Here is a 24,619-nt window from a genome sequence, read left to right on the forward strand (position 1 = left end):
CCCACAGTGTCTCACCTCAGGCATCCCCTGTGTGTTTCCTGTCTCTGTCCTGGGCTTTTCTATGGATGTCTTGGAGCAGGACACCCAAGAAATCAAATCTGCATCAGTGTATGTGGGACCCAAAAATGTGGGGTTGTTTGGGCCCCATGGGCTAGGTCATTGGCCAATGAGAATGGGAGGTGATGAGTAAGTACTTCCCTCTTTTACCACACCGGCTCCCCTTTCTCCTTCACAAGAGTCTTGAGACACCTAACCTCAGGGCTTTTAGTCAGTTCCATGGGACCCCAGTAACCGGTAGCATATAGCAGAGGCCAACTTCCTAATGTACCCTTACCCAGGCTCTCCCTTCTTCCCTACTTCATTCCTCCTATCCCTCATGCCTGCAGCCCTGGGAATGACACCCAGACCTTCATCTCAGACTCTGCTTTCTGGGGAACTTCTGCCAAGATGGTCAGATAATTTTACAGCTGAAATGAATTTTAGAAATTGTTGAGTATGATGGGTTTGTGAAGGACAGAACTGAAGTAATTAGTGGCTAAAGCAAAACTAGATTCACAGACCAGTGCTCCTTCCAACCTCATAGAGACTGTTTTTAATAACAAAAGCAGGAAACGGGCTAGGATATATTGTTATTTCTGGGCAATACTCTGATTTAAGCAGTACTGTCTTTTTTTTTTTTTTCCCAACCCTTCCTACCTGTACCCTGGGCCATGCCCTCTTCCTAACCCAATAATTTCTCCCAATGTGTATTCTTAGTATTCTCGGCTGACTGCCTGCCAGTCTACTTTCAGGGACTCATTTATTTTAAAGTGTAAATAAGATTTCTGTCCACAGGCTACCTTGTCTCCAGAGAAATGCATTTCAACAGAGATCAAACTTTATTGAAAAGGAGTGGAAGAGCCCAGGTGTGTCTCTCCTGTGTCACAAATCATGTAGTCATCAATTACATGAGACTAAAGTGGAGACATGCATCTGGGATTATGGAAGATAAATGTATATTCTACCTCCATACATATATAAGTACAAATGCTTTCTGAGACACTTTCCTTTCTTAACCTTCTTTTCTTACCACAGTGCCCAGTGGACCTTAAGCATATTCTTAAGTGCTACCACCCACTTAGATATCAGGATGTTAGTGAAGCTATAAAAGACCCTCTGTAAACAAATAGATAAAAAAGCCCCTCCCCCCCAGTTCTCTGTTTCTTCCAAAGCATTGTGTCTCCAGTGCATATGCACAGAGGTTCAAACTTTCAAAACTGTATCCTCAAATATATATAATAGTAGGCATAATACTTAAGTTTTATTGTGAACTTGCTACATTGCTAGGCACTGGGCTAAATGTAGTATAATCATTCTTAGATTTTATTCTCAGGCAAAGAAAGACAATGATTCTAGAGGGATGGGAAACAAATGAGGCAAGTTTTCCCCGTTTACCACCTTCAGAGTTTCCAGGTCATGATGTATGGAGGTGGAATCAAGGTAGAACCTAGAAGGCTGCCTGGGTTGAGGAGATAGATGTAATTGCCCAGGAAGACTAAGAAGCTTGAGTTTGCAGGAGAGAGAACGAGAAGGAGCTATGTAGATAGAAAACTCCAGAGATCTGAATGGAGTCCCCCTTATATATTCAGCTGAGTACTGACCAGCATATGCATGTTAGAAAATTGCCTAAGGCTGAGGAAAGAACCACTTGAAATGAATAAAGGTAACTGTGTCTACACTCATATGGGGATGGGAATAGGTCTGTTCCCACCAGTCAGACTGGAAAACCTCATGATTCAGAGTTTTGGTAGAGTGACAGATGGGTCTTTGCTCAGTAATGGGGAAGAACTAGTTCTAGACTGAATACTTCTTTGGTCTGACCTAACAAGTTTTAACAGTAAGTCCCAAAAGGATCAAACTGTTTCCAAATAACTTAACTCTGCCCCAGAAAAAAGCTCAAGAATATTTATAGGAATACAAAAATTTCCCATACCCCAAAGTAAAATTCAGTGTTTGACATCCAATCAAAGATTATGAGGCCCGAAAGGAAGCAAAACAATACAACCCATAACAAGCAGAAAAAATCCATTGAAAGTGATGGAGAACTGAAACAGATGTTAAAACTGCCAATCAAGAACATTAAAACAGTTACGTTAAGTGTATTCCACATATTCATACACTTAAAATGAGACATGGAAGATATAAAAAAATCTAAATCAGATTTCTAGAGATGAAAAATACACTGGATGGGACAGAATAGAATAGGCAGTGGAGAAGAAAAGATGAGTGAACTTGAAGAAATAGCTATGGAAACTATCAAAAAATGAAACCCAATGAGAAAAGAACATAGTAATTAAAAAAATGAACTGAGCATCAGTGAACTGTGCAACAACTTCAGGCAGCCTCATATATGTGAATTGGTGTCCTCACAGGAAAGGACATTATTTGAAGAGATAAAGGCCAAAAATTTCCAGTTTTGATGAAAACCATATACTTACAGACAGGAGAAGTTTGATAATCCCTACATGTAAGAAAAATGAGGGGAACCACACCAAGGCACAATCATAATCAAACTGATTAAAATCAGTGATAATAAGAAAACTCTTAAATGCATCAGAGAAAAAAATAGATATACTTATATAAGGTAACAAATGTAAATATGATAGAGATTTCTTACTGGGAACAAGGCAAGCAAGAAGACAGTGAAGTAATATCTTTAAAGTACTGAAAGAAAAATGAAAACCTGTCCATTTAGAATACTCTACCCAGAAAAAAAAAATCTTTCAGAAACAAAAGTAAATAAAGACTTTCAAATGCACAAAAGTGAAAGATTTTTTTTACCAGCAGAACACACTACAGGAAATATTAAGACAAGTCCTTCAGGGAGAAGGAAAATGATACCACATGTAAATCTGGATCTATACAAAGAAGTGAATAATACCAGAAATGGTGAGTAACTCAGTAAGTATATTAACTTTTTTCTTATTATTTAGATCTCTTTAAAAGGTAATTGTCTATTTTAACAACAACAACAAAAAATCAATGTAGTGTGGGGTTTAAAATATAGTAATGTAAAATAAAATGGATGACAATAACCAAAAAGTTGTGAGGGGAGTAATAGAAATATACATTTCTGAAGTTATTTTACTATACATGAAGTAGTGTTATTCTTTGAAGGAATATTGTGATTGAGTTTATATACTATCAACCCTGAAGCAAGCACTGAAATAAAGAGTTATAGCTAATAATCTAGCAATGGAGATACAAAGAATCATAAAAAATATTCAATATACCCAAAAGAAAGCATAAAGCAGGTAGAAAAGAACAAATAACAGAGGACACAAATAGAAAAGAAATCGAAGATGGTAGATTTAAGTCTAACCATATGCCTCATCACATTGAATGTAAATGGTCTAAATAGCCCAATTAAAAGGCAGAGATTATTCGATTGCATAAAAAAAGCGAGACTGAATTGTATGGTGACTACAAGAAACACACTTTCAGTATAAAGATACAAATAGGGTAAAAGTGACAGGATAGAAGAGGATATATCTTGCTAATACTAATTGAAAAAGCTGGAGTGGCTATATTATTATCACCAGATATATTTCAGAACAAATAATATTACCAGGGATAATGAAGATAACTTCATAAGGATAAAGGTGTCAATTAGTTAAGAGAATATAATAACTCTAAATGTTTATGCATCTAATTATAGGGCTTCAAAATGCATGAAGCAAAAACTCCCAGAACTACAAGAAGAAATAGACAAATCCGAAATTATAGTCTGTGATTTTGACTGATGGAATAGGCAGAAACCAGTAAGGATATAGAAAACTGGAATAATGCTATCAAAAACTTGACTTAATTGACATTTATAGAACATTCCACCCAACAACAAACATTCTTTTTGAGTGCTCCTGGAGCATTCACCAAGATGGATCACTTAATCCTTATTAGGTAGGTACTATCATCCTTAGTATTTACAGTTACATAACTGTAACTTAGTATTTACAAGTTAGGTAACTTTCAGGAGATACACAGTTATAAGGTGTCACTGCTGGGCTTTGAACCCAGGGTATCTGACCCAGAGCTCTTAAATCACTAGGCTCTGTGACCTTCCTTGAACACCTGAACAGCTCAGCTCTCAGTGAAAACTCTAGGACTTAGTATGCAATCCTTTTTAAATAAACAAAGGAGTAGGCTACTCAAATAGCATTCTGTAAATACTACTTGGAAAGGAAGTACTTTCCCAGTCTCCTCTCATATTCCCACTCAGCCCAAATGGCCTGTCTGCTTCCTTTAAGTGACATGACTTATAGGTATCATAAACTCAGGTCCCACCGCTGCTGGGTCTAAAAAAGAAGACAGTTGCAGGCAATAAAATGCTGATGGGAGCTTGCTCTCCCTCAGGCTGCGTCTGTGTGTGAGAGATGGGTGGTCTAATACACAAACGAGGATGGATCAAGATGCACGTTTGCCCTTCTTTAGAATGCCAGGATCCAGACAGCAACTCCTTTTCCACCAAGGAAATACGTTTTTATTAAAATGAAGCAAAGACTCTCTAGCTTATGGTTGATTTTCTCTACCTTCTTATCTCTGTTATTAGTTCTAAAATGTATATAATAATTACAACATGGAAAAACTTTGTAATGTTTTCCAGGGCGAGGTTTCCTTACTTATCGGCAAGAAAATGCCGTGGAGGGGGAACACCTTTTTAATGGATCTTTGGCTGAGACTTGGCACATGGTTGTTCTATGGGAGGAAATGTGAAATGGGGATATTATTCTGCCTCACCATGCTAAGAGGAGGATTCAAACTGCTCAGGAGCATGAATTTTGATGATGGAATTAAAAAAAAAAATCCGTTTTCTCTTCAATATGCACTCTTTCTCTCTCCTCATCCACTCCACTGGACCCCCATCCAGTCTTCACATCCAGCCGCCTTCCCTTCTATCTTTCCTAACTACAGTCAGTGGCTCCCCAGTTCCTGCAGTCTCTCTCATTTCCCTCAACAGCCCCTTTCCTTTTCCTCCCGCGACTGGCCCCTCCAGCTCTCTCCTCCCTCCCTCCGCAGTCCCTGAGGAGATCAAAGAGTGACAATGAGGCTGCCTCCGGGAGAGACGTTTCCAGCTCCCCCTCCCGTCTGGGCTGAGTTGTGGGCTGCGAGACCGGAGGCTGGGCCGGGGCGTCTTGGCTTCGGGGTGGGGGGGGGAGGGGATTAGGAAAGCGGTGTCTGCAGCAGCACTGCGTCCAGTAGAAAAGTAAAATTCCCTTTGTGCTAGTTAGCGTGGTGTCCCCTCAAGTTTGGGACTTAGCCACACATTCTTGAAAGCCATTGTTCGCACTGAGGTTCTTAGGTCAGGAGCAGCGCCGGCGGGAGCGGAGCTGACACTGGGAGCGCTTCCCTGGTACCGAACTGACCCTAGCGTCGGCGGAGAGAGAAGTCGCCCTCCGCCGGGGGGGGGGGGGCCCTCCAGCGCCTAGGGTGGGGGGGCCGCCGTGGCCAATCAGGAGGCGAGGCCGCGTCGGGCTTCCCCTCCGCGCTCCCGAGCGAGCGGCGCACAGTGGAAAGTTGGGAGCCTGAGTGGCTGGCCCCGGCGGAGAGCGGCGGCGGAGAGCGGCGGCGGCGACGGCGGCGGGACTCGGTGCGGCGCCGCAGGGCTTGGAGCGGCCCCCGGGGCATGGGCCGGGCGCGCTGCCCGCTCTCCGCGACACGCCGCACGCGGCCCGCGGGCACCTAGCCGGCCCGGAGGAAGCTGCGTCCAGACAAAAGCTGCCGCATCTCCGCCCGCTCAGCCCGTGCAGGGCTGCGGGGTTGGTGCCCGTCCCCCTCGGATTGTCGCCTCCAAACTTTTCGCTAGTTCAGAGAGCTTTCGAGAGCCTAATGAGCTGCTCTGAGAGGAAGCCCCCTGCGTGTTATTGAGGAGGGCTAACCACAGTGCTAAGGCGCCCAGGAGAAAAAAAAAAAGGGAAGGCAAGACAATGATTTCCTGGGACATTGTCCACACCGTATTCCTGTTTGCTCTTCTTTATTCTTCCCTAGCTCAAGATGCAAGCCCCCAGTCAGAGACAGGGGCTGAGGAAATTCCCGAGGGGGCCTCCACCTTGGCTTTTGTGTTTGATGTGACTGGTTCCATGTATGATGATTTAGTTCAGGTGATCGAAGGGGCTTCCAAAATCCTGGAGACGTCTTTGAAAAGACCTAAGAGACCACTTTTCAACTTCGCTTTGGTGCCTTTCCATGATCCAGGTAAGGGAAACATTTATTCTTTGTGTTTGTTATTTCTCATGATTCCCTTATGTCTTATGCTCCGAAATTATTTCAGTGTTAGGAAGTTTCCAAACCTGTTTTTTTTTCCCCCCTTTTAATGTGTAGCTGAAAACCATTGTAACAAAGACTTGCTCCTTGGCATCTGGCTTGGTTCCCCGGCTCCTCCTCAGGTCTTGTAGGTGCTTGGGCAGTGACCCCCAAACCTGGAAGTGTGGAATTACAGTAAAAACCAGACCCCAGAGTCCTGAGCAAGGACGTGGAAACTGGAGTTCATTGACTTTTTAATTTTAGAGCTAAAGAATGCTTAATTATGACGGCAGATTTGGACCTGGGTATCCAGCAGCGCTGCTCTGAGAGCTCCCATCCCGGTTGAGAGCACACTCAGGGTAACTCTCACACGAGAGGGGGAGGAAAAACCTGTTGTGTGAGACCCAAGGAAGCTTGTAATTACTGGTGGAACCGAAGGGATGAAAATAAGAGAGAGGCCATTCATTTCTTAACTGAATCTATTCATCTTTGCCCCAAGTCATCATTACTTCTGTTCTCAGATGGGTAGAAACATTCTGTCCAGTCTCATCCAATAGAAATGCATGTAATTTGGTTGTCGGCGCTCTTTTAAAGGTATTTGAAGCAAAATAACTGTACTTTTCCCCCCAAAGCCATGGGTTTCAGCTGCTCCGGGGTAATATGATCCTATTTACTTTTTTCAGTTGCTATTTCAAGTGGCACCTTTCCCTGAGGCTCATAGGAGCCCTCCTTGTCATTGCCAAGGGCAGCATTGCAGGGGGGGCCCTGGGGCTCGCTGTCTGACAGCCACCTGAGTTTCATTAGCACAAGTCCCTGCCTGGTTGAAGAAATACAGCAGTGGTTTCTTAAAAGTCCTCCCCCACTGTTCTCCCACATTTTTCCTGCTTTGAAAGTCTCCCTCTTCCCTTAGAAGACCTTGCTTGACACAACCTCTTCACAATGGGAACTTGATATTGAGAATCTCATATTCTTTCCTTGTGCATTTTGACAAACATATGAGTTCACATTATTGCTAGGTCTTAAATGTGACGGGTTCCAGCTTTCTAAAAAAAAAAAAAAAAGCATGGGGAGAAATTTAGAGGGAAATGGAACTTTCTGGGACTTTTTTGTTGTTGTTGTTGTTGTTCTTCAAATGATGAAAATAAGAACCTATCCCACTTTTCTGGGACATACTGAAGAGTAGGGTAGGTTTTTCTACCTTGATTAAGCATGAAATGGTCTGCATATTTGAATAAAGAATTAAATGGTCCTTTACTGTTTTTACTGTCTTAGTAAGACACCTCATGTGTTATGTTTCGACTTATTAAATGTCAGGATGCCAGTTGTGATGCAGTTCAAGACTTTTGCTGTTTTGGAATAGCTTAAATGTGTTTTTTCTATGGGGCTATAGCTGAAGTTGGCTAAAAAATAAAGTAAAAATTGTTTTCTCTAATTAACATCACAATTTATTCTACTCCAAAAGACTCTTACGAAATGATGTTGGTGCAAACAACACAAAAATCACCTCAAGTCATAAGTGGAAACTGGATCACCATGATATTTTGATGTGATATGAAAAATTATTGGAATAAATTGTATTGTGGTGTGCTGCTTTCCAATTGTTACCAAATGGGAAGGTATGCTGTAGTTGACTTTCCTGTAGTACTTGGCATGCTATAGCTTTTAGAAATAATATGAGAAAATGATTAAATTGGTTCCATAAAATTAATTGCATATATAATTCCGCAAAATTAGCTTTATTGTGATTCAAAGTAGAGAGAAGTGGCCAAGTGTTTATGTTATCTAAGAATATTTAAACTATTTTTGAAGATAAAGAGGGAGATAGAAATTAAAACATACTAATAACCTTTAATTTAGTTTGCTAATTCACTTTACTGGATTATGAATTGTCTTTGTGTGAAAATTTGCGTGTTTGTGTGTGTATGGTATGTATAATCATTTAAGAGTTTTTGATTCTCTTGTTCTTTTGATTGGTGATCAGCCTGGAATGACAGAAAGAGCCTTGAATGGGGATTGGCTGTTTTACTAAGTGACATTAGAAAAGTCAATTTACTTGTTTCCTTGACTATAAAATGAGAGAATTGGATTTGAGCAGCTCTAAGTTCACTAATGACTATGACATTTTATGGCTGTCTGTTTTACTTGTGGTTGTTTTTCATAGCTCCTAACACATATCCTTACCTTTGGGTGCTACAACTGACATGGAGAGAAATAATGGGTGGACTTTAATACAATAATTATAACCTTGACTACTTATAGCTTTTCAAAGCTGGTTAAGATCCAAGATATACTCTAAGGCATTTGACAAAAATCTTTAGGCCTTTGTACATGATTGCTTTGGACTTCTGCATCACAGTTTGGCTCAAGGTGTGTGTTTGTGGGTGCGGGTAAAAATTAAAATACGGAAAACAGGGACGCCTGGGTGGCTCAGTCGGTTAAGTGGCTGCCTTCAGCCCGGGTCATGATCCCAGGGTCCTGGGATCGAGTCCCACATCGGGCTCCTTGCTCAGCAGGGAACCTGCTTCTCCCTCTCTCTCCCTCTGCTTGTGCTCTCTCTGTCAAATAAATTAAAAAAAAAATACAGGAAACACAGGCATACGTGAGGCAGAAGTGTAACAGTTTAACAAGGAAGTGATAAAAGTCATTCAGAAAATGTGCACATAAAGAAGCCGGTGTCAGGAGGACCCAAAACACACCCATGGTAGGAGGAAGTACCAGAGGGGGCGAGGATGGTGGAAAGTCAAGCCAACTTTTCGATGCTGACTGTGGTTAAGATAGGTTTTTCACTTCCGTAATAACATTTAGTGTATTAATTTTTAACAGCTTCACTGAGATATAATTCCCTTATTATATAATCATTCATTTAAAATGTATAATTCAATGGTTTTTAGTTTATTCACAGGTACATGCAGCCATCACTACAGTCTGGAACATCCTCATCACCTCAAAGAGAAACCCTGGCCCTTAGCTCCCTATCATCATCCTCCCAGTGCTAAGCAAGCACTAATTTACTTTCTGTCTGTAGATTTTCCTATTCTGGCCTTTCATCTGAATGCAATCATATAATATGTGGTCTTTTTTGACTGGCTTCTTTCACTTAAACATAATGTTTTCAAGGTTCCTTCATGTTATAGCATGTGTCAGGATTTTATTCCTTTTAATGGCTAAATAATATTCCATTGTGTGGGTATACCACATTTTGCTTATCTCTTAATCCATAATGGCTACTTAGGGTTTTGGCTATTATTATTATGAATAGTGCTTCTATCACCATTTATGTACTAGTTTCTGTGTGGATATATGTGATGTTGTAATTTATTAATAAATATATATTTGGTCTTCTTTCCCATTTCTTGCGTAGAGCTCCTAAAACCCTTGTAATATCCTAAGTGATGAGAGCCATAAAATTGCCTTTTGTTATATTAATGGAGTGACTTTTTGGATCCCACCTAAGGATAGAGGCTGGTTGCTGGGAGATTCAACCATGTGAGTAGAGGGTTGGAATTTTCTGTCCCACCCCAGACTTCTGGGGAGGGGTGAGGGGGTGGAGGGTTAAATCACTTGCCAGTGGCCAGTGATTTAATCAGTCATGACTATGTAATGAAGCCTCCATAAAAACCCAATAGGACAGGGTTTGTATTGCTTTGGGGCCATTCACATGAGATTTGGGGAGAATGGCACTCTCAAAGAAGACATGGAAGCTTCACACCCCTTTCCACATACCTTTCCTCATGCATCTCTTCCATCTGGTTGTTTCTGAGTTATATCCTTTTATAAAAAACTGATAATCTAGTGATCAGTGGATTCTCTGAGTTTTTTGAGCCACTCTAGCAAATTCATCAAATTAAGAAGGGGGTCGTGGGAGCCTCTGATTTATAGCCAGTTGGTTGGAGGTACAGGTAACAACCTGGACTGGCAGCTGGCCTGGGGGTGGGTGGGCAGTCTTGCAGAACTGAACCCTTACCCTGTGGAATCTGGTGGTGTCTGAGAACAGCTTGTTGTGATGTGAGGAAACCTCCCTATCCCCACATTGACATTGAGTGCTCACAACACAGAAGAACGTCTGTTTTCATTTCTCTTGGGTATGTACCTAGGAGTGGAATTGCTGGATCATAGTAACTCTGTGTTGAATTGTTGGAGGAACTGCCAGACTGTTATCCAAAGCATTTATACCATGTTCCATTCCCACCAGCAGTGTGTAAGGATTCTGATTCCTTCACATCTCATCACCACTAGTTTATTATTGAACTTGTTGATTCTTACATTTTAATTTTTGCTGTGCTTTTTACGACACTCAAAATTTGTTTCTGTCTTTCTTAGCGCACAACTTTGAGGAGGGCTGATGGTCTTCCTCTAATAACAGCTCCTTTTATCATCAGTCTTCCAATTCTCTCTGTAAGACAGGTACTAGAGACAGGAAAGAGAATGGGACAGTGTGTATATATGAGTCTCTTCGTATAAAGAAAAATTCTCTTCTCTTTCATTTATGCCTCTGGTTTTTCCCAGGATGTCTTTTATCTGTCCACATTAATTCATTCATTCATTCACTCACTCACCTATTATGTCTCAGGCTCATCGCTTCAGACACTGGACATACAGTTGTCTGAATAAAACAGACAAATGCTTCTGCTCTCATAGAGCTTATATTCTACTGGCAGAGGCCACTGGCAATAAGGAAAATAATTAAAATATATATGATATTTTGTTGGTGGTAATTGGTCTGGAGAAAATAAAAAGCAGAAAAAGAGCATGAGGAGTTTGAAGTGAGTTGAGTGTGTTGATATTTTAAATGTGGTGGTCAGAGAAGCTCCCAATTGAAGAGGTCACATTTGAACAAAGACTTGAAGGAGACGAGGGAGGGAGCAATGAGGATATCTGAGGAAAGACTTTTGCAGGCAGAGGAACAATAAATGAAGTGTTCTGAACATGGCAAGAGCATCCTGACATGTTCAAGGAACCATGAAAAGACCAGTGTATCCAGAGCACAGTGGGGGACAGGGAGAAGTTAGGAGGTGAGATCAGAAACGTGGTGGGGCACACCGTGAAAGGGCTCATAAGCCACTGTGACTTTGGCTTTTCTCTAAGTGAGATGCAGAGCAATTTTAGAGTTTTGAACAGAGTAGTGACATGATGTGACTTATGCATAAACATAAATCATTCTACTGTTTGAAAATACTCTAAAGAAGAGCAAGGGCAGAAACAGGGAAGATAGGAGACTATTGTATCATTCAGGCACAAGAGGATGGTATATCGTGGGTGAATTTGGTAGCCGTGGAAATTTGGGGAGAGAGTTGGATTCTGTATATATTTTGAAGATTAAACCAGAAGAATTTAATGATGTGTGAGGAAAAGGAAGACAAGGCCGATGCTGAGGATTTGTCTTGAGTAAATGGAAGCGTAGCATAGCCATTTACTGAGATGGAGAAGAAAGAGCAAGAAGCAGGTTTGAGAAAATGTTTGGGAGGATGAGGCTTTAATTTTTGGATATGGTTAAGTTTGAGATGTTTTTTGGTACCCCAGTGGAGATATTAAGAAGGCAGTTGGATATATGAAATTAAGGTTCAAGAGAAGAGGTCTGGGTCAGAGATATAAATTTGGGATCCAAAGGTACACATATAGATGATATTTAGGGCTGTGAGTCTAGATGAGCCACTGAGGGACTGATTACTTGAAGAATAGTAAAGGTCTGAGGACCCAGCCCTGGGACAGCAATTGTTAGCAGTCAGAGATGAGGATGAACCAGCAAAGTAGCCTAAGAAATTGAAGTCAGAGAGGGACAAGAGTACATTATCCTAAAAGTCAAGAGAGGAAAGTATTTTCAGGAAGAAGCCCTAATTGGTTAATTAAGAGGAGGCTGGAGAATTGGCTAGTCAATTTAGCAATGTGGGAGTCATTGGTGACTCAGCAACCATAGTGAAATGTAGTGATGGGAGTGAAAGGCTGTTTGGAGAGAATTCAGAAGAGAATGGGAGAAAAATAATTGGAAATCTTTGGAATTGTTGTTTCCAACTACTGGAATGGTTGCTTTGTTCATGAAGCGAAAATTGAAATTAGTTTTGATAAATGATTCAACCAGTATTTTACAAAGTGCAAATTCAATGTATTAGAAAGAACATCCAATTTGGAACTGAAGATTTGTGTTCTTTTCCTTATTCTGTCATTTGAGCAAATTATTCAACCTCGCCAGACTTCTGTTTCTCTATTTATAAAATTAGTGCCTTGGTAGGTTATTATTAAAGTTTGTGATTTGTAACGACTGTAATATGGTGAAAGATAAGTGAGTGCAAAGGGATTCAGAGTAGCAAGGACTTGATTCATTGGGAGAAATATCAGCTTACTTTCTCTGTACTTAAAGAGTTTCATTGTAATAAAACCTGTGAGCCCTCAGTGACATTGTGTGTTTCTCTCTGCAAGACCTACAAGGTGTTAAGAAAGCACTCTAGGACTTTCATGAAAAGATTCTCTTAGAATATTTTTCTGAGCAATAGCAAAATCACTGGAAGCCATAATGAATAGAAAGATTTTTACAAAGAAAATATTGCACATTTAGACTTTGAAAACAAATTTATATGAACTAAACTTCAAATTGAAATGTTTTGAGTTCCAGTATATAGAGGAAAAAGAACTACAAAGCTATTAGTCTCCTTTTGCTTCCAGCATATTCTACAGGAAGAAGGATTTTCACGAGGAAAAGGATTGGTCTTTAAAGTCCAAGAGAAATCCAACCAAAGGCAATGAACTAACATTTAAGAATGAGAGATTTTGTTTGGACAATGATAACTCTTGTTTCCTAGGATGATGGAATATTTTAACCTGAGAGAGTAGAACTATGTCACTAGATGTTTTCTGAGGATATCTAGAGGTGTCTTTCTATGTACAATGAAAACTTTCTCCCAAAATATAAGGACCAAATTTTGATAAATCAAATATGTTAAATGTGTTAGGGATGTTTCTATTTAACCAAATCCTCTCTGACTCCCACAGAATGGTGGGGTTTTTGTTTTTGTTTTTGCTGTTGCTGTTAAGTTGAAGAGCACCCTTCTGATTGATTGTTGGTAAATCAGAATTTGGTTTTGCTTATGGTTTGTCTCTGACCAAAAGACAGTACACATTCTCAGTGGTCTTTATAATTCTGCTTACGTACCTTTTTCTCTGACTAGACATTAGCCTCCTTGGGCAGGGACTGCCCCATTTATCTCACAGGCCTGGAACACAGTAGACACACAAAAAATGTTTCATGAGTGAATGAATAAATGAATGAATGAATGCTGGAAACAAGAACCAGTGATTTCTCTGGGCATTTTAATCTTTGCCTTTCATTTCTGTGACTTTACTTTTTATTTTTTAATGATTTTATTTATTTATGGAGATTCCTCAGAAAGTTAAAAATAGAGCTACCCTATGACCCAGCAATTGCACTACTAGGTATTTATCCAAAGGACACAAACATAGTGATTCAAAGGGGCATATGCACCCCAGTGTTTATAGCAGCAATGTCCACAGTTGCTAAAATACAGAAAGAGACCAGATGCCCATTGACAGATGAGTGGATCAAGAAGATAAGAAGATGTGGTGTGTGTGTGTATATACACACATTTTATGTATATAAATAATGGAATTTTACTCAGCCATCAAAAAGAATGAGATCTTGCTATTTGCAATGATGTGGATGGAACTAGAAGGTATTATGCTAAATGAAATAAGTCCGTCAGAGAAAGAAAAATATCATATGATTTCACTTATATGTGGAATTTAAGAAACAAAACAGATGAACATAGGGGAAGGGAAGGAAAAATAAAATAAGATGAAATCAGAGAGGGCGACAAACCATGAGACTCTTAACTATGGGAAACAAATTGAGGGTTGCTGGAGGGGACGTGGGTGGGGGGATGGGGTAACTGGATGATGGGCATTGAGGGCACTTGATGTAATGAGCACTCGATGTTATATGCAACTGAGGAATCACTAAAATCTACCTCTGAAAATAATAAAACACTATATGTTATTAAAATGATTTTAAATTAAAAGATTTTATTTATTTGACACAGAGAGAGAGTGAGTGCATGAGCGGGGGGTGGGGCAGAGAGAGAGGGAGAAGCAGAATCCCTGCTGAGAAGGGAACCTGATGTGGGGCTTGATTCTAGGACCCCGGGATCATGACCTGAGCCGAAGGCAGACGCTTAACCAACTGAGCCACCTAGGCACCCCATGCAACTTTTCTTTTTAAATCATAACAATCAGAAGAACAAAAATAAACAACATAATGATTTACTAATTCGGCCTTTTTGGTGATACATATGTCCCATCTAAGATTGAATATGATTTGGAGGTATCATTGTGATCAGGTAATGCCTGAGTCTTTGAGTAGTCACTGAATGTTTGTATAGCAGGTAAATTTGGGGAAGGGTGGATTTCTATGCAGTCTGGAATGTCTCAGCTGAATTACCTTCTATTTTTTACTAAACTGGCTGAAAAAGAGTCACAACAAATAAATTAATTTCTAAGGATCACTGTAAATAGAAGATCCACATTATAGGTAGTTCTCAGAAGTCTACAGGGATTTTCACTCAACCTTGGTTTTATTTTTTCTGATAAATCTCCATGAGGATTCCCATCTCAATGGAGAATAGGAAAAATTTAAAACTGAACTTATGTCAAATGTAAGGTGAAATCATATGAACTTTCCCTACTTGAGTGATACTATGGTTAAATAAGACAATATATATGAAAATCCTTTATAAAGTAGTATAGAGTCAGTGGTGTTGCTTTTACTGAATGACTCACATTTGTCAATAAAGATTGAATGGGTGCTGCAGAGGAGCCAATTATTAAGAAAAATAGTAGAATATTTATACAATAAGACTAAAAAATTAAGTAGAAAAATATCCCCTTGATAATGTGGCTATTAACCTCTGGGCAAAAGGCAACTCAAACAAGTTAAAATGTAGTACCATTCTAATAACATTCACTGCCTGAGAAGCATGAGTTCTTTGCTGCGCTGGTCCCTTGAGCCCTTGACCACTGCTTTATAATTGGGAAACCAGCAAGAGAATTTAAAAATCCAAAGATAAGTCATCATATTCATTGATTCATTCATTTATTCACTTACTCATCAGTCAATAATAGACTTCTTACTATTTGTCAAGTACTGTGGTAGGTACTTTTGATCCAAAAATAATGAGGCATAACTTAGAAGAAGTTAATAGTCTCTGGGGAGAAGAGCAAGAGAAATAACAATATTATATACCACAATACATTTTATAGTGGAAAGAAACACAGGGGGCTGTGTGAGCCCAGAGCAGTGCCCCTGATTCAGAATTCAAAAGGTGATGGTCCCTAAAGTGTTTCTGGAAGTATAGCCTGGGCTAAAACCTGAACATAGTGCCTGAGTAAAAGTAGTTTAATCAAAATATTAAGGAGTTTGGATTTCATCCTCAAAGCTATCAGGCTTGGAAGGATTATAAGTGAGGAGTGACATAATTGGGTTTTCATTTTAGATCTCTATCTCTTGGATGGATTGGAGCAAGGCATCCTGAGAGCTGAGAGCTGAGAGCTGAAATCTGAGGCAATCACAGTAATTCAGGGGGGAAATATTGAGGTGACGTGGATTAAGAAAGAAGGTTATAGATTTCTGAGCTATTAGCAAAGTCCAACGGACTGGACTTGGCCCTTAGAATATGGGAAAAGGGGAAATATGAATTCCTGCTTAGGTTAAAATATGAAATTGCTAAACAATTGAAGAGAAAATGTATGTAAAGTTAGCTTTAAGAGATACCATTACTCTCAGGCCAGTAGCCTTGATAATAAGCTCCTTATACATTAAGTTGACTAAAATAAAGTATCAACCAAAAGTATGGGGGGGTCAACAATGAAAATGAGAGTCACAGAAACAGCTAAGTTATTGTACAACCAAGTTCTTTATTTTAATTGAGATATAATTGACATGTAACATTGAATTCAGGTGTACAACATAATTATTTGTTATTTGTGTATATTGTGAAATGATCACCACAATAAGTCTAGTGAACATCTGTCACCATACATAGTTATAAAAATTTGTTTTCTTGTGATGAGAACTTTTAAGATTTACTTCTCAGCAACTTTTAAATATGCAGTACAGTGTTGACTCTAGTCACCATGCTGTACACTATATTCTCATGATTGACTTATTTTATTACTGGAAGTTTGTACTTTTTGACCCCTTCACCCATTTGACACCCTCCGCAACCCCCATTTGGCAACCACCAATTTGTTTTCTATATCTCTGGGCTTGGTTTTGTTTTTAGATTCCACATATAAGTGAGATCTTACAGTATTTGTCTTTCTATGTCTGACTGATTTCACTTAACATCATACCCTCTAGGTCCATCCATGTTGTCACAACTGGCAAGATTTCCTTCTTTCTTATGGCTGAATAATGTTTCATTGTATGTATACCACATTATCTACTCATCCACTGATGGATATTTAGGTTGTACATATCTTGATTATTACAAATAATGCTGCAATGACCATGGGGGTCCATATATCTTTTTGAGGTAGTGTTTTTGTTTTCTTCAGGTAGATACCCTTGTGGTATTGCCGAATATTATGGTTGCTCTATTTTTAATTTTTTGAGGAACCTCCATACTCTTTTCCTTAGGGGCCGCACCAATTTACATTCCTATCAACAGTGCGCAAGGGTTCCCTTTTCTTCACATCTTTGCCAACACTTGATATTTCTTGTCTTTTTGATAATAGCCATTCTAACAGGTGTGAGATGATATCTCATGTGGTTTTGGTTTGCCTTTTCTTGATTACTATGATGTTGAGCATATTTTCATATACCTGTTGGTCATCTGTATGTCTTCTTTGGAAAGATGTCTATTCAGATCCTCTGCCCAGCTTTTAATTGGATTGTTTGGATTTTTTGCTAAGTTCTATCTAGGGTTCAGAATGTTAGTTCATTCTACACTTAAATAACCAGTCCACCCATCAGTAACATTCTCACTGTGGCAATAGACTGTTTATCTTTATAAGTATGTAATGATGTCATTACATATTTGGATCATACTATTAACTCTCCTTGTTTTGATTGCATGCTCACTGAACAGCCTCCTGTTAATTTAACCTAATGCACTTTCCTTATGGGGAGAGAATTCTCTGATCAGACTTGCACATACATCAGATTCTCTAGACAATTGTATTCTTCGTTGGTAACTCATATTTTGGCATACCAGTTTTATGCATCAGTTTTTATTGTTTAAAATATTCTGACAGTGTCAAGTTCAAGTTTTTGAGTTTGTAAGTCTGAGGAGCCAGACCTTGGTTGGTAGTGAATTTAACAAAGTAAATGTCTCCCTGTGTGGGTCTGTTTGGGTGGCCTGTCTCCAGGTATCATTCCTCAAGCATCTCCAACTGTCACTGTTAGTATGAATAGTGCCAAGTAGCTGTTCTGTCCACTTGAAACTTATATAGATGACAGTTGAAGCCATTGGAATAAATGAGATCATCCAAGGAGAGTGTGTACACTGAGAAAAGAAAGAAGACAGGGTAGAACTATGGAGAACACAAACATTTAAAAGACAGAAGAAGGCAAGTTCATAAAGGATTCTGGAAAAGAGAGTCCAGGAAAATAGGAAGAGAAACTTGAGTGGGCAGCATTTGGAAATCTAAGAGGTAATTAGTTTTAAGCAGAAGTTGCTAATTCTGTCCACTTATAAGGTTACAGAAAATAAAGGCTAAACTGACAGGCTGAAGTGGACAGTTCATTGGGGTTATGGAGCCATGAGGCTGAAATGGGTAAGAAAATGGTGCTAGCAAATGCAGTCTATTTTGTGAAAACTAACGTTGTGGTTAAAAGCATGGGCTGTGGAATCTGATGCTTGGGTCGGAAGCCTGGCTCCATCAATTATTTGTTGTATGATTTTAACTTCTTTGTCCTTCAGTTTCAGTAACTAGGAATTGTGAGAATGTGAGGATTGAAATAATAGATGTCTCAAACTTAACACAACCCTTTGCGCACAGTAAATTCTCAGTAAACATTAGTTATTGGGACTTAGTTTTGAGAAAGAACTTTTTTTTTTTTTTAGAGGGGAGAAAGGAGAGAATGCTTAAGTACTGCTGGAAAAGAGTCAGTAGAGTAGAAGAGATGGAAAATGCCAGAGAGTACAGGTAACTGATGACACCAGGACTTTGAGGAAGCAAGTGGAGATGGGATTCAAAGTAGCGGGATTGGTTGTTGGTAGGAGAAGACCTTCAGTTCTTTAGTGTGATAGAAGAGAAACAGATCACAGACAGGCATGGTCATGGATGAGCTGGTAGGTACAGATGCAGGATCTTAGGTCACTTCTTGTTCAATGGACTCTTTTCACTCAAAGAAATAGAACAGATAGTCATTTGATGAGAGGAGGGAAGTGGCAGAGGATAAATAAAGGATTTTAGAAGAATAATGGAATTTTGGAGGTAGAAGGTGACTATAGGGACATATAGATTGTTTCTCAGGATGAGTTGTGGTTCAGAAGATGAATTTATAATGCTTGAACACTGCCTAGCTATGTGATTTCTTTAGCAGCTCTCAGCAGTTTGGGCATAACTGCTGAGGTTGACCATTGGTTTGATCCAGGACTGGGATTTTGTTGAGCAGATGTGACTAAAGAAATAGGATATGGTTGAGAAGGATATTGATAAGAGAAAGACTGAAGTGACAGAGCATAGAGTCAGATCTGGATATATTGGACTGACAAAAGTTGAGATTATGCTGTGAAGGACAATATGACAAGGAAGCTGAGGTCATTGGTAAGAATAACCAGAGTGATTGATCATAGCTTGCATAGCAAAGGAAGTTTTGACTAGAATGAAGATTGTGGGACTGAGATCAAAGACCTTGAGTCTGCAGAGTTGAAGGTGGTTGTTAAAGTAACCCAGATAATAATAGCGCTTAAAATGGTGAGGATGATAGTAAGTCAGGCATCAAATTTTTATTTAATAAGAATTATTGAGTAGTCTCCAGGTGACCGTTGACAATGATGAGGAGGGTTAGAGGGTGTCATAGGTGACATGCACCCCAAAATGGCAGGTGTTTTCTCTGAAAGTAGAGAAATAGTGGACTGGGAATGGGTCTGCACCCACCTCCTGTCCGTGGTGTATCTGAGGTTTTGGAGAATGAGCAGACCCGGCTAGGGAGGACTGTCGGGAGGTGGTGCCATCCAAAGACAACCCTGTTTCAGCTAAAGTGGGAGGTAGATGGAGAGCTGTGTGGGAAGATGAGTTGGGAGGTTATGGGATTTGTGAGGACATAGGATGGTGAAGGAATGGGTCAAGAGAGGAAACAGAGGAAGTGAGAAGAGGAATGGTTTGTATTTGGGGCAGCGACCACAGACAATTGTGACATAAAGCAGGGTGGATACCCTGGTTGCAAAGTCTAACCAAGGCTTGTGTATAAATTTAAGATACCAGGTCAGGGTTGGGAGAGTCGGAGCCTAATGAAGTTAGCTGTTGGCAACTCTGAGGGCAGTGTGGCTGGTAGGGACTCCTGATGAAACATCTCATCTCACACGTCTTATTGACACAGGCATAGTAGCATAATTTTTATTTCTAATAAGAACAGCCACCATTTTACTTTTTTGAGTCATGACTATGGACCAGACACTGAACTAGATACATTCCATGCTTTATCTCATTTAAGGCTCACAAAAACTCTTGAGTGATAGATGTTATCTTATTTTACATATAAGACAACTGAGGCTTATATGATATGAACTCTCACAAATGTACAAAATCTCCTGAAAAAGAATAGCTTTCTAAAAATTATTTTTTTGCCACCTTCTTTTATTTTGAGAAATGTATGAGATTGAGGGAGTTTGCCCAAGAAAGCGTGGCAAAGGGACCACTGTGTTCATCTGCTAAGGCTGCAATAACAAAGTACCACAAATTGGGTGGCTTAAACAACAGAAATTTATTGCCTCAAGGTTCTGGAGGCTGAAAGTCTGAAATCAAGGTGTTGGCAGGGTTGTTTCCTTCTGAGGGCTGTGAGAGAGAATCTGTTCCATGCCTCCCTAGGTTATGGTGCTTTGCTGGCAATCTTTGGTGTTCCTTGGCTTGTAGATGCACTGATCTCTGCCTTCATGTTCACAGGGTGGTCTCCCTGTGTGAAATTTCCCTTTTTTATAAGGACATCATTTTGGATTATTGGCCCACCCTACTCCTGTATGATCTCATCTTAACTAACTACATCTTTTATAACCTTATTTCCAAATAAGGTCACATTTTGAGGTGCTAGGGAATAGGACTTTAACATGAATTTTGCTGGGACACAATTCAACCCATACTGAGACCACTCAGTAATTAACATTAAGAAAACAAAAGTCCTTAACTCTTATGAGTCAGTTTGTTCTAGAAATTTCTTTTTTTTTTTTTAAGATTTATTTATTTATTGGAGAGAGCGAGAATGAGAGAGAGAGAGAGAGTACATGAGAGGAGGGAGGGTTAGAGGGAGAAGCAGGCTCCTCGCTGAGCAGGGAGCCCGATGCGGGACTTGATCCAGGGACTCCAGGATCACGACCTGAGCCGAAGGCAGTCGCTTAACCAACTGAGCCACCCAGGCGCCCCTGTTCTAGAAATTTCTGATAACAGTGTTTGTATCAGGGAGTACCATGGACTCTAAGCTCTGATCTCTTTTTGGATAGGAATGGGGTTCTCATTGGGAATTATGGAGAGGGGCATTAATATGTTGGGGTGCTGTTTAATTCCTTAAAAAAATTTGAATTTTTTTTTTTAAAGTCTCTGCATTTTACTCTTAAATCATTTAATACTTGAGATAATTTACTCTGAAAACATTTAATTAAGCTTTATTGATTTTTTTTTGGAGATGTTGAGACATTTAATTTTGAAACGGGGAAAATTATATAGGAGCTAGGAATTCTGAGGATTATGTGTGGGTTCCAAAGTATTTTAAGTTTGTATACCTCTAGGTTTCTTTTCTTGGAAACTTCAAACGCACTAATTGGAGCAGTTTTTCCACAGCACCAGATCTCTAAGAGCTTACCTTTAAGCACTGTTTTATAGCAGGTGGGAGGAGTTCCTTGAAGTTCCCTGGCTGGAAGGAACTCTGATTACGACTGAAAATGCCTCAGGGCAGTGGTAGCTGTTCTTGCCAAGATCTGACCGGGGGAGGCTGGTTAAATGAGACTTATGGGTGATGGAAAGAAATAAATTTATGAGATGGCTCTTGTTCTTTAATTTTTTTTTTAACCAGGTAGAAGGTTGAGACAACACGTTATTTCATGAAGCAGTAGAGAACAAAATTCTAAAAAGATATTGTAGCACCTAGAATATCAATTTTTAAGATTCAAAGTGAAATCTGTTTTGTTTTTTGTTGAGTTCTTATTTTTACTTCAAAGCCCTTTGCCAGAGCACACAGAAAAACCTCATTTCTATTGTTTCGTATTCCCCAGAGGGTCTTCTCTGCTCTTCTTAGGTGAATGTGTTCAACACCCGCTGGATCAGATGATCACACTTTTGCCTTTAAGTTTTCTCCTAAGCCACACCCTATGTTGGAATGTCTCCCCGTGTGCCAAACATTTCCATTTGTCTAATTAAAAGATTTTTCAAAATTTTACCTCTTCCAAGGAATTTTCCTGGATTATTGGAAAAGTGTCATTCAATATTGACGTCCCCTTTTACATTTATTGTATGTTTTATGGACTTAATTTATGCCTTTGATAACTTCACTGCTTTTTTCTTCTACATTATAAAAGAAATTAACAGTTGACTTGATTTATCTTTTTTTTTTTAAGATTTTATTTGACAGAGAGAGACACAGCGAGAGAGGGAACACAGCAGGGGGAGTGGGAGAGGGAGAAGCAGGCTTCCCGTAGACCAGGGAGCCCGATGCGGGGCTTGATCCTAGGACCCTGGGATCATGACCTGAGCCAAAGGCAGACGCTTAACGACTGGGCCACCCAGGCACCCCAACGATTGACTTGATTTATCTTGACAAAGTAAAATCTGGTCGAGTTAGACAGAATTTATAGATTTTGAGTGAATGGATTCTAAAATCAAATAGACCAGTGTTTGATTGTTAGTTAAGTTACTAAGTTCTCAAAGCCTTAGTCTCCTTACCATTAAAGTGAGAGTAACAGTCATACTTCCTTGTCGAGTTGTGAGAATTAGAGAGGAAAATGCACTAAAACATTTGATATGAAGCCTGACATAAAGTCAGGACTCAAGAGGAGTTTTCAAAGGAAGTAACACTTAACATAGAGTCAAAACACCTGGGTGCTGGCTTTGTAACTGGACAGGTCCTTTGACCTCTTAGAACTTGTTTCCTTCTGTCTAAAATAAGGATGTAATCACTAGTGTGCTGTTAAATGGTAAACCACTGGCTCTGGCGCTGGGGGTGGGGAGGGGTTCTTATTTGTGGCATTTGACAATTGCCATGGTGTAAATATTCTGCCAGGGCCAATTTCAAACTACTACACGATGTCATTGGATGTGGAGCTGTGAATAGATGTGCACGATTGTCTCACCCACCGTAACACAAAGGGGAATATTTATGTTTAAATGAGATGGTATTTGTGAAAGGACTTAGTAATAGGTATTCACCAAATGTTAGCTTAACTTTCCTTGGAAAAGTCCTTTAGATGGGTAGAATTATTGAGTGTAGAATTAATTCTATGACAGGAAGCAGATTGAGCATTTTCTTTTCCATGACAATTTGAAAAATTGCAACAGTAAATACCCAGAGATTCCAGGCCGACAACACTAATGCAGAATTGGAACAGGAGGAACCTACCACCTCTTAAATGTTCACTGGGGCATCTCCCAGGGGTATCTCACATTTATGAGCACCCCCTTCCCACACCACATGCATCTTTTCCTGTGTTCCCCAACTCAGCAAGGGTACTACCATTTTCTCACAGCTGTTTCAGACAACACCCTTGGAGTCATCCTGGACTCATCTCTTTTAAACCCCACATCCAGTCACTCTGCAAATTCTTTTGGCTCTGTCTTCAAGTCTTAGTTTGACCGCTACTTATCCTATCTACCTCGAGTTGCTGGGAATGCCCAGCAATCCTTGTACCAATGGATGAAAGATGACTCCAGACTTTGCTGTGAAAGAGAGGAGAAGGCAAGGGAGTCAGCGCTCAGAGAGGAAGACCCTTTGCTGTTCTTTGCTCTCACCTTTATTGGTCCTTCAGGATAATCATAAATCTTGATTACTCTTTCTCAAGCATGTGATGTGTGACAAGGGGTCTTAGTGGAACTAGGAGGATATGTTTATGGAAAAGATAGGATATGCTAATCTGCCTGTTCTACTGGCTGCTAAACATAGCCTAGGGGACAATGCATACATCTCTTAGATCACAGGGCGGTGGCTGTTTGGGCTAAGAAAGCTTTGGGGAAGGCAATTCCCCTGGCAGAGTGGTCTCGCAAGCCTCGGCATTCCAGGGACCTATGCCCTTCTCCAAAACCTTCCCTGCCCTCAGCGCCCTCTGTGTTACATTTTAGCAAGCCAGGTATTATGGATGATTTCATGCTCTACATTAACCCCAAACACTGAGTCACTGTAACTGGTCTCCTTGTTATTCTGTCCAGAGCTGCCAGAGGAGCTTTTAAAATGAAAGGCAGCTCATATTATTCTCTACTCCCCTTTCTGACCTCCTCCTTATTCACTTCATTTTTAGCATATTGGCATCTTTATTAATTCTTACAAGCCAGGCACACACCCTCTCCAGAACCATCGTTCTTGCTGTTCCTTCTTTCCCCAAAATCTTGATTGACTTATATCATCAATTCATAAAGCTCTTGGCTCAAGGTTACCCCCTCAGACAGGCCTTCCCTGTCCACCAATCTAACATAGCTCCCCATACGACTCTGTCCTGTCAACCTGCTTTATTTTTCTTTTTATAGACTTAGTCCTGCTTGACGTCAGAGATGACGTGAATCCATTTATTTGAGGTCTAGCTCCTCCACTCAGTATAAACTCCATGAGGCCAGACTTAATTTTCATGACTGAATTCCCCAGAGCCTAACAAAGAAGGCTCCCTGACATAAAAGGCACTTAATACATAGTTATTGAATGAAAGGGTGAATTTTTGTAAATGTTCCATGTGTACTTGAAATTCTTTAATTGTTGAGTGCAAACCTTCAATATTTGTCCATAAGATCAGACTTAATTATGTTATTCACAAATCCTGTCTCTTTATTAGTTCTTGCCCAATTGATCTATCAGTTTTTGAATGAGTTATATTAAAGTTTTCCATTGTGATTGTGGTTTTGTTAATTCTCCTTATAACTCCAGTTAGTTTTTTTTTTTTTTTAAAGATTTTATTTATTCATTTGAGATAGAGAGAGCACA

General features: G+C 39.8%; 1 protein-coding gene across 1 annotated transcript in view; it reads left to right on the forward strand.

Moving 5' to 3' along the window:
- Positions 1-5,630: 5,630 nt before the first annotated feature.
- Positions 5,631-24,619, forward strand: part of HMCN1 (hemicentin 1) — a 471,707-nt gene continuing 452,718 nt past the window's right edge. The window contains exon 1 of the mRNA XM_027611279.2: positions 5,631-6,231. Within this exon, the coding sequence (XP_027467080.1) occupies positions 5,964-6,231 (268 nt within the window). The 5' untranslated portion in view covers positions 5,631-5,963. The remainder of the gene's footprint in view (positions 6,232-24,619) is intronic.

The sequence above is a fragment of the Zalophus californianus genome, chromosome 10 (assembly GCF_009762305.2).
Source record: "Zalophus californianus isolate mZalCal1 chromosome 10, mZalCal1.pri.v2, whole genome shotgun sequence".
Lineage (NCBI taxonomy): Eukaryota > Metazoa > Chordata > Mammalia > Carnivora > Otariidae > Zalophus > Zalophus californianus.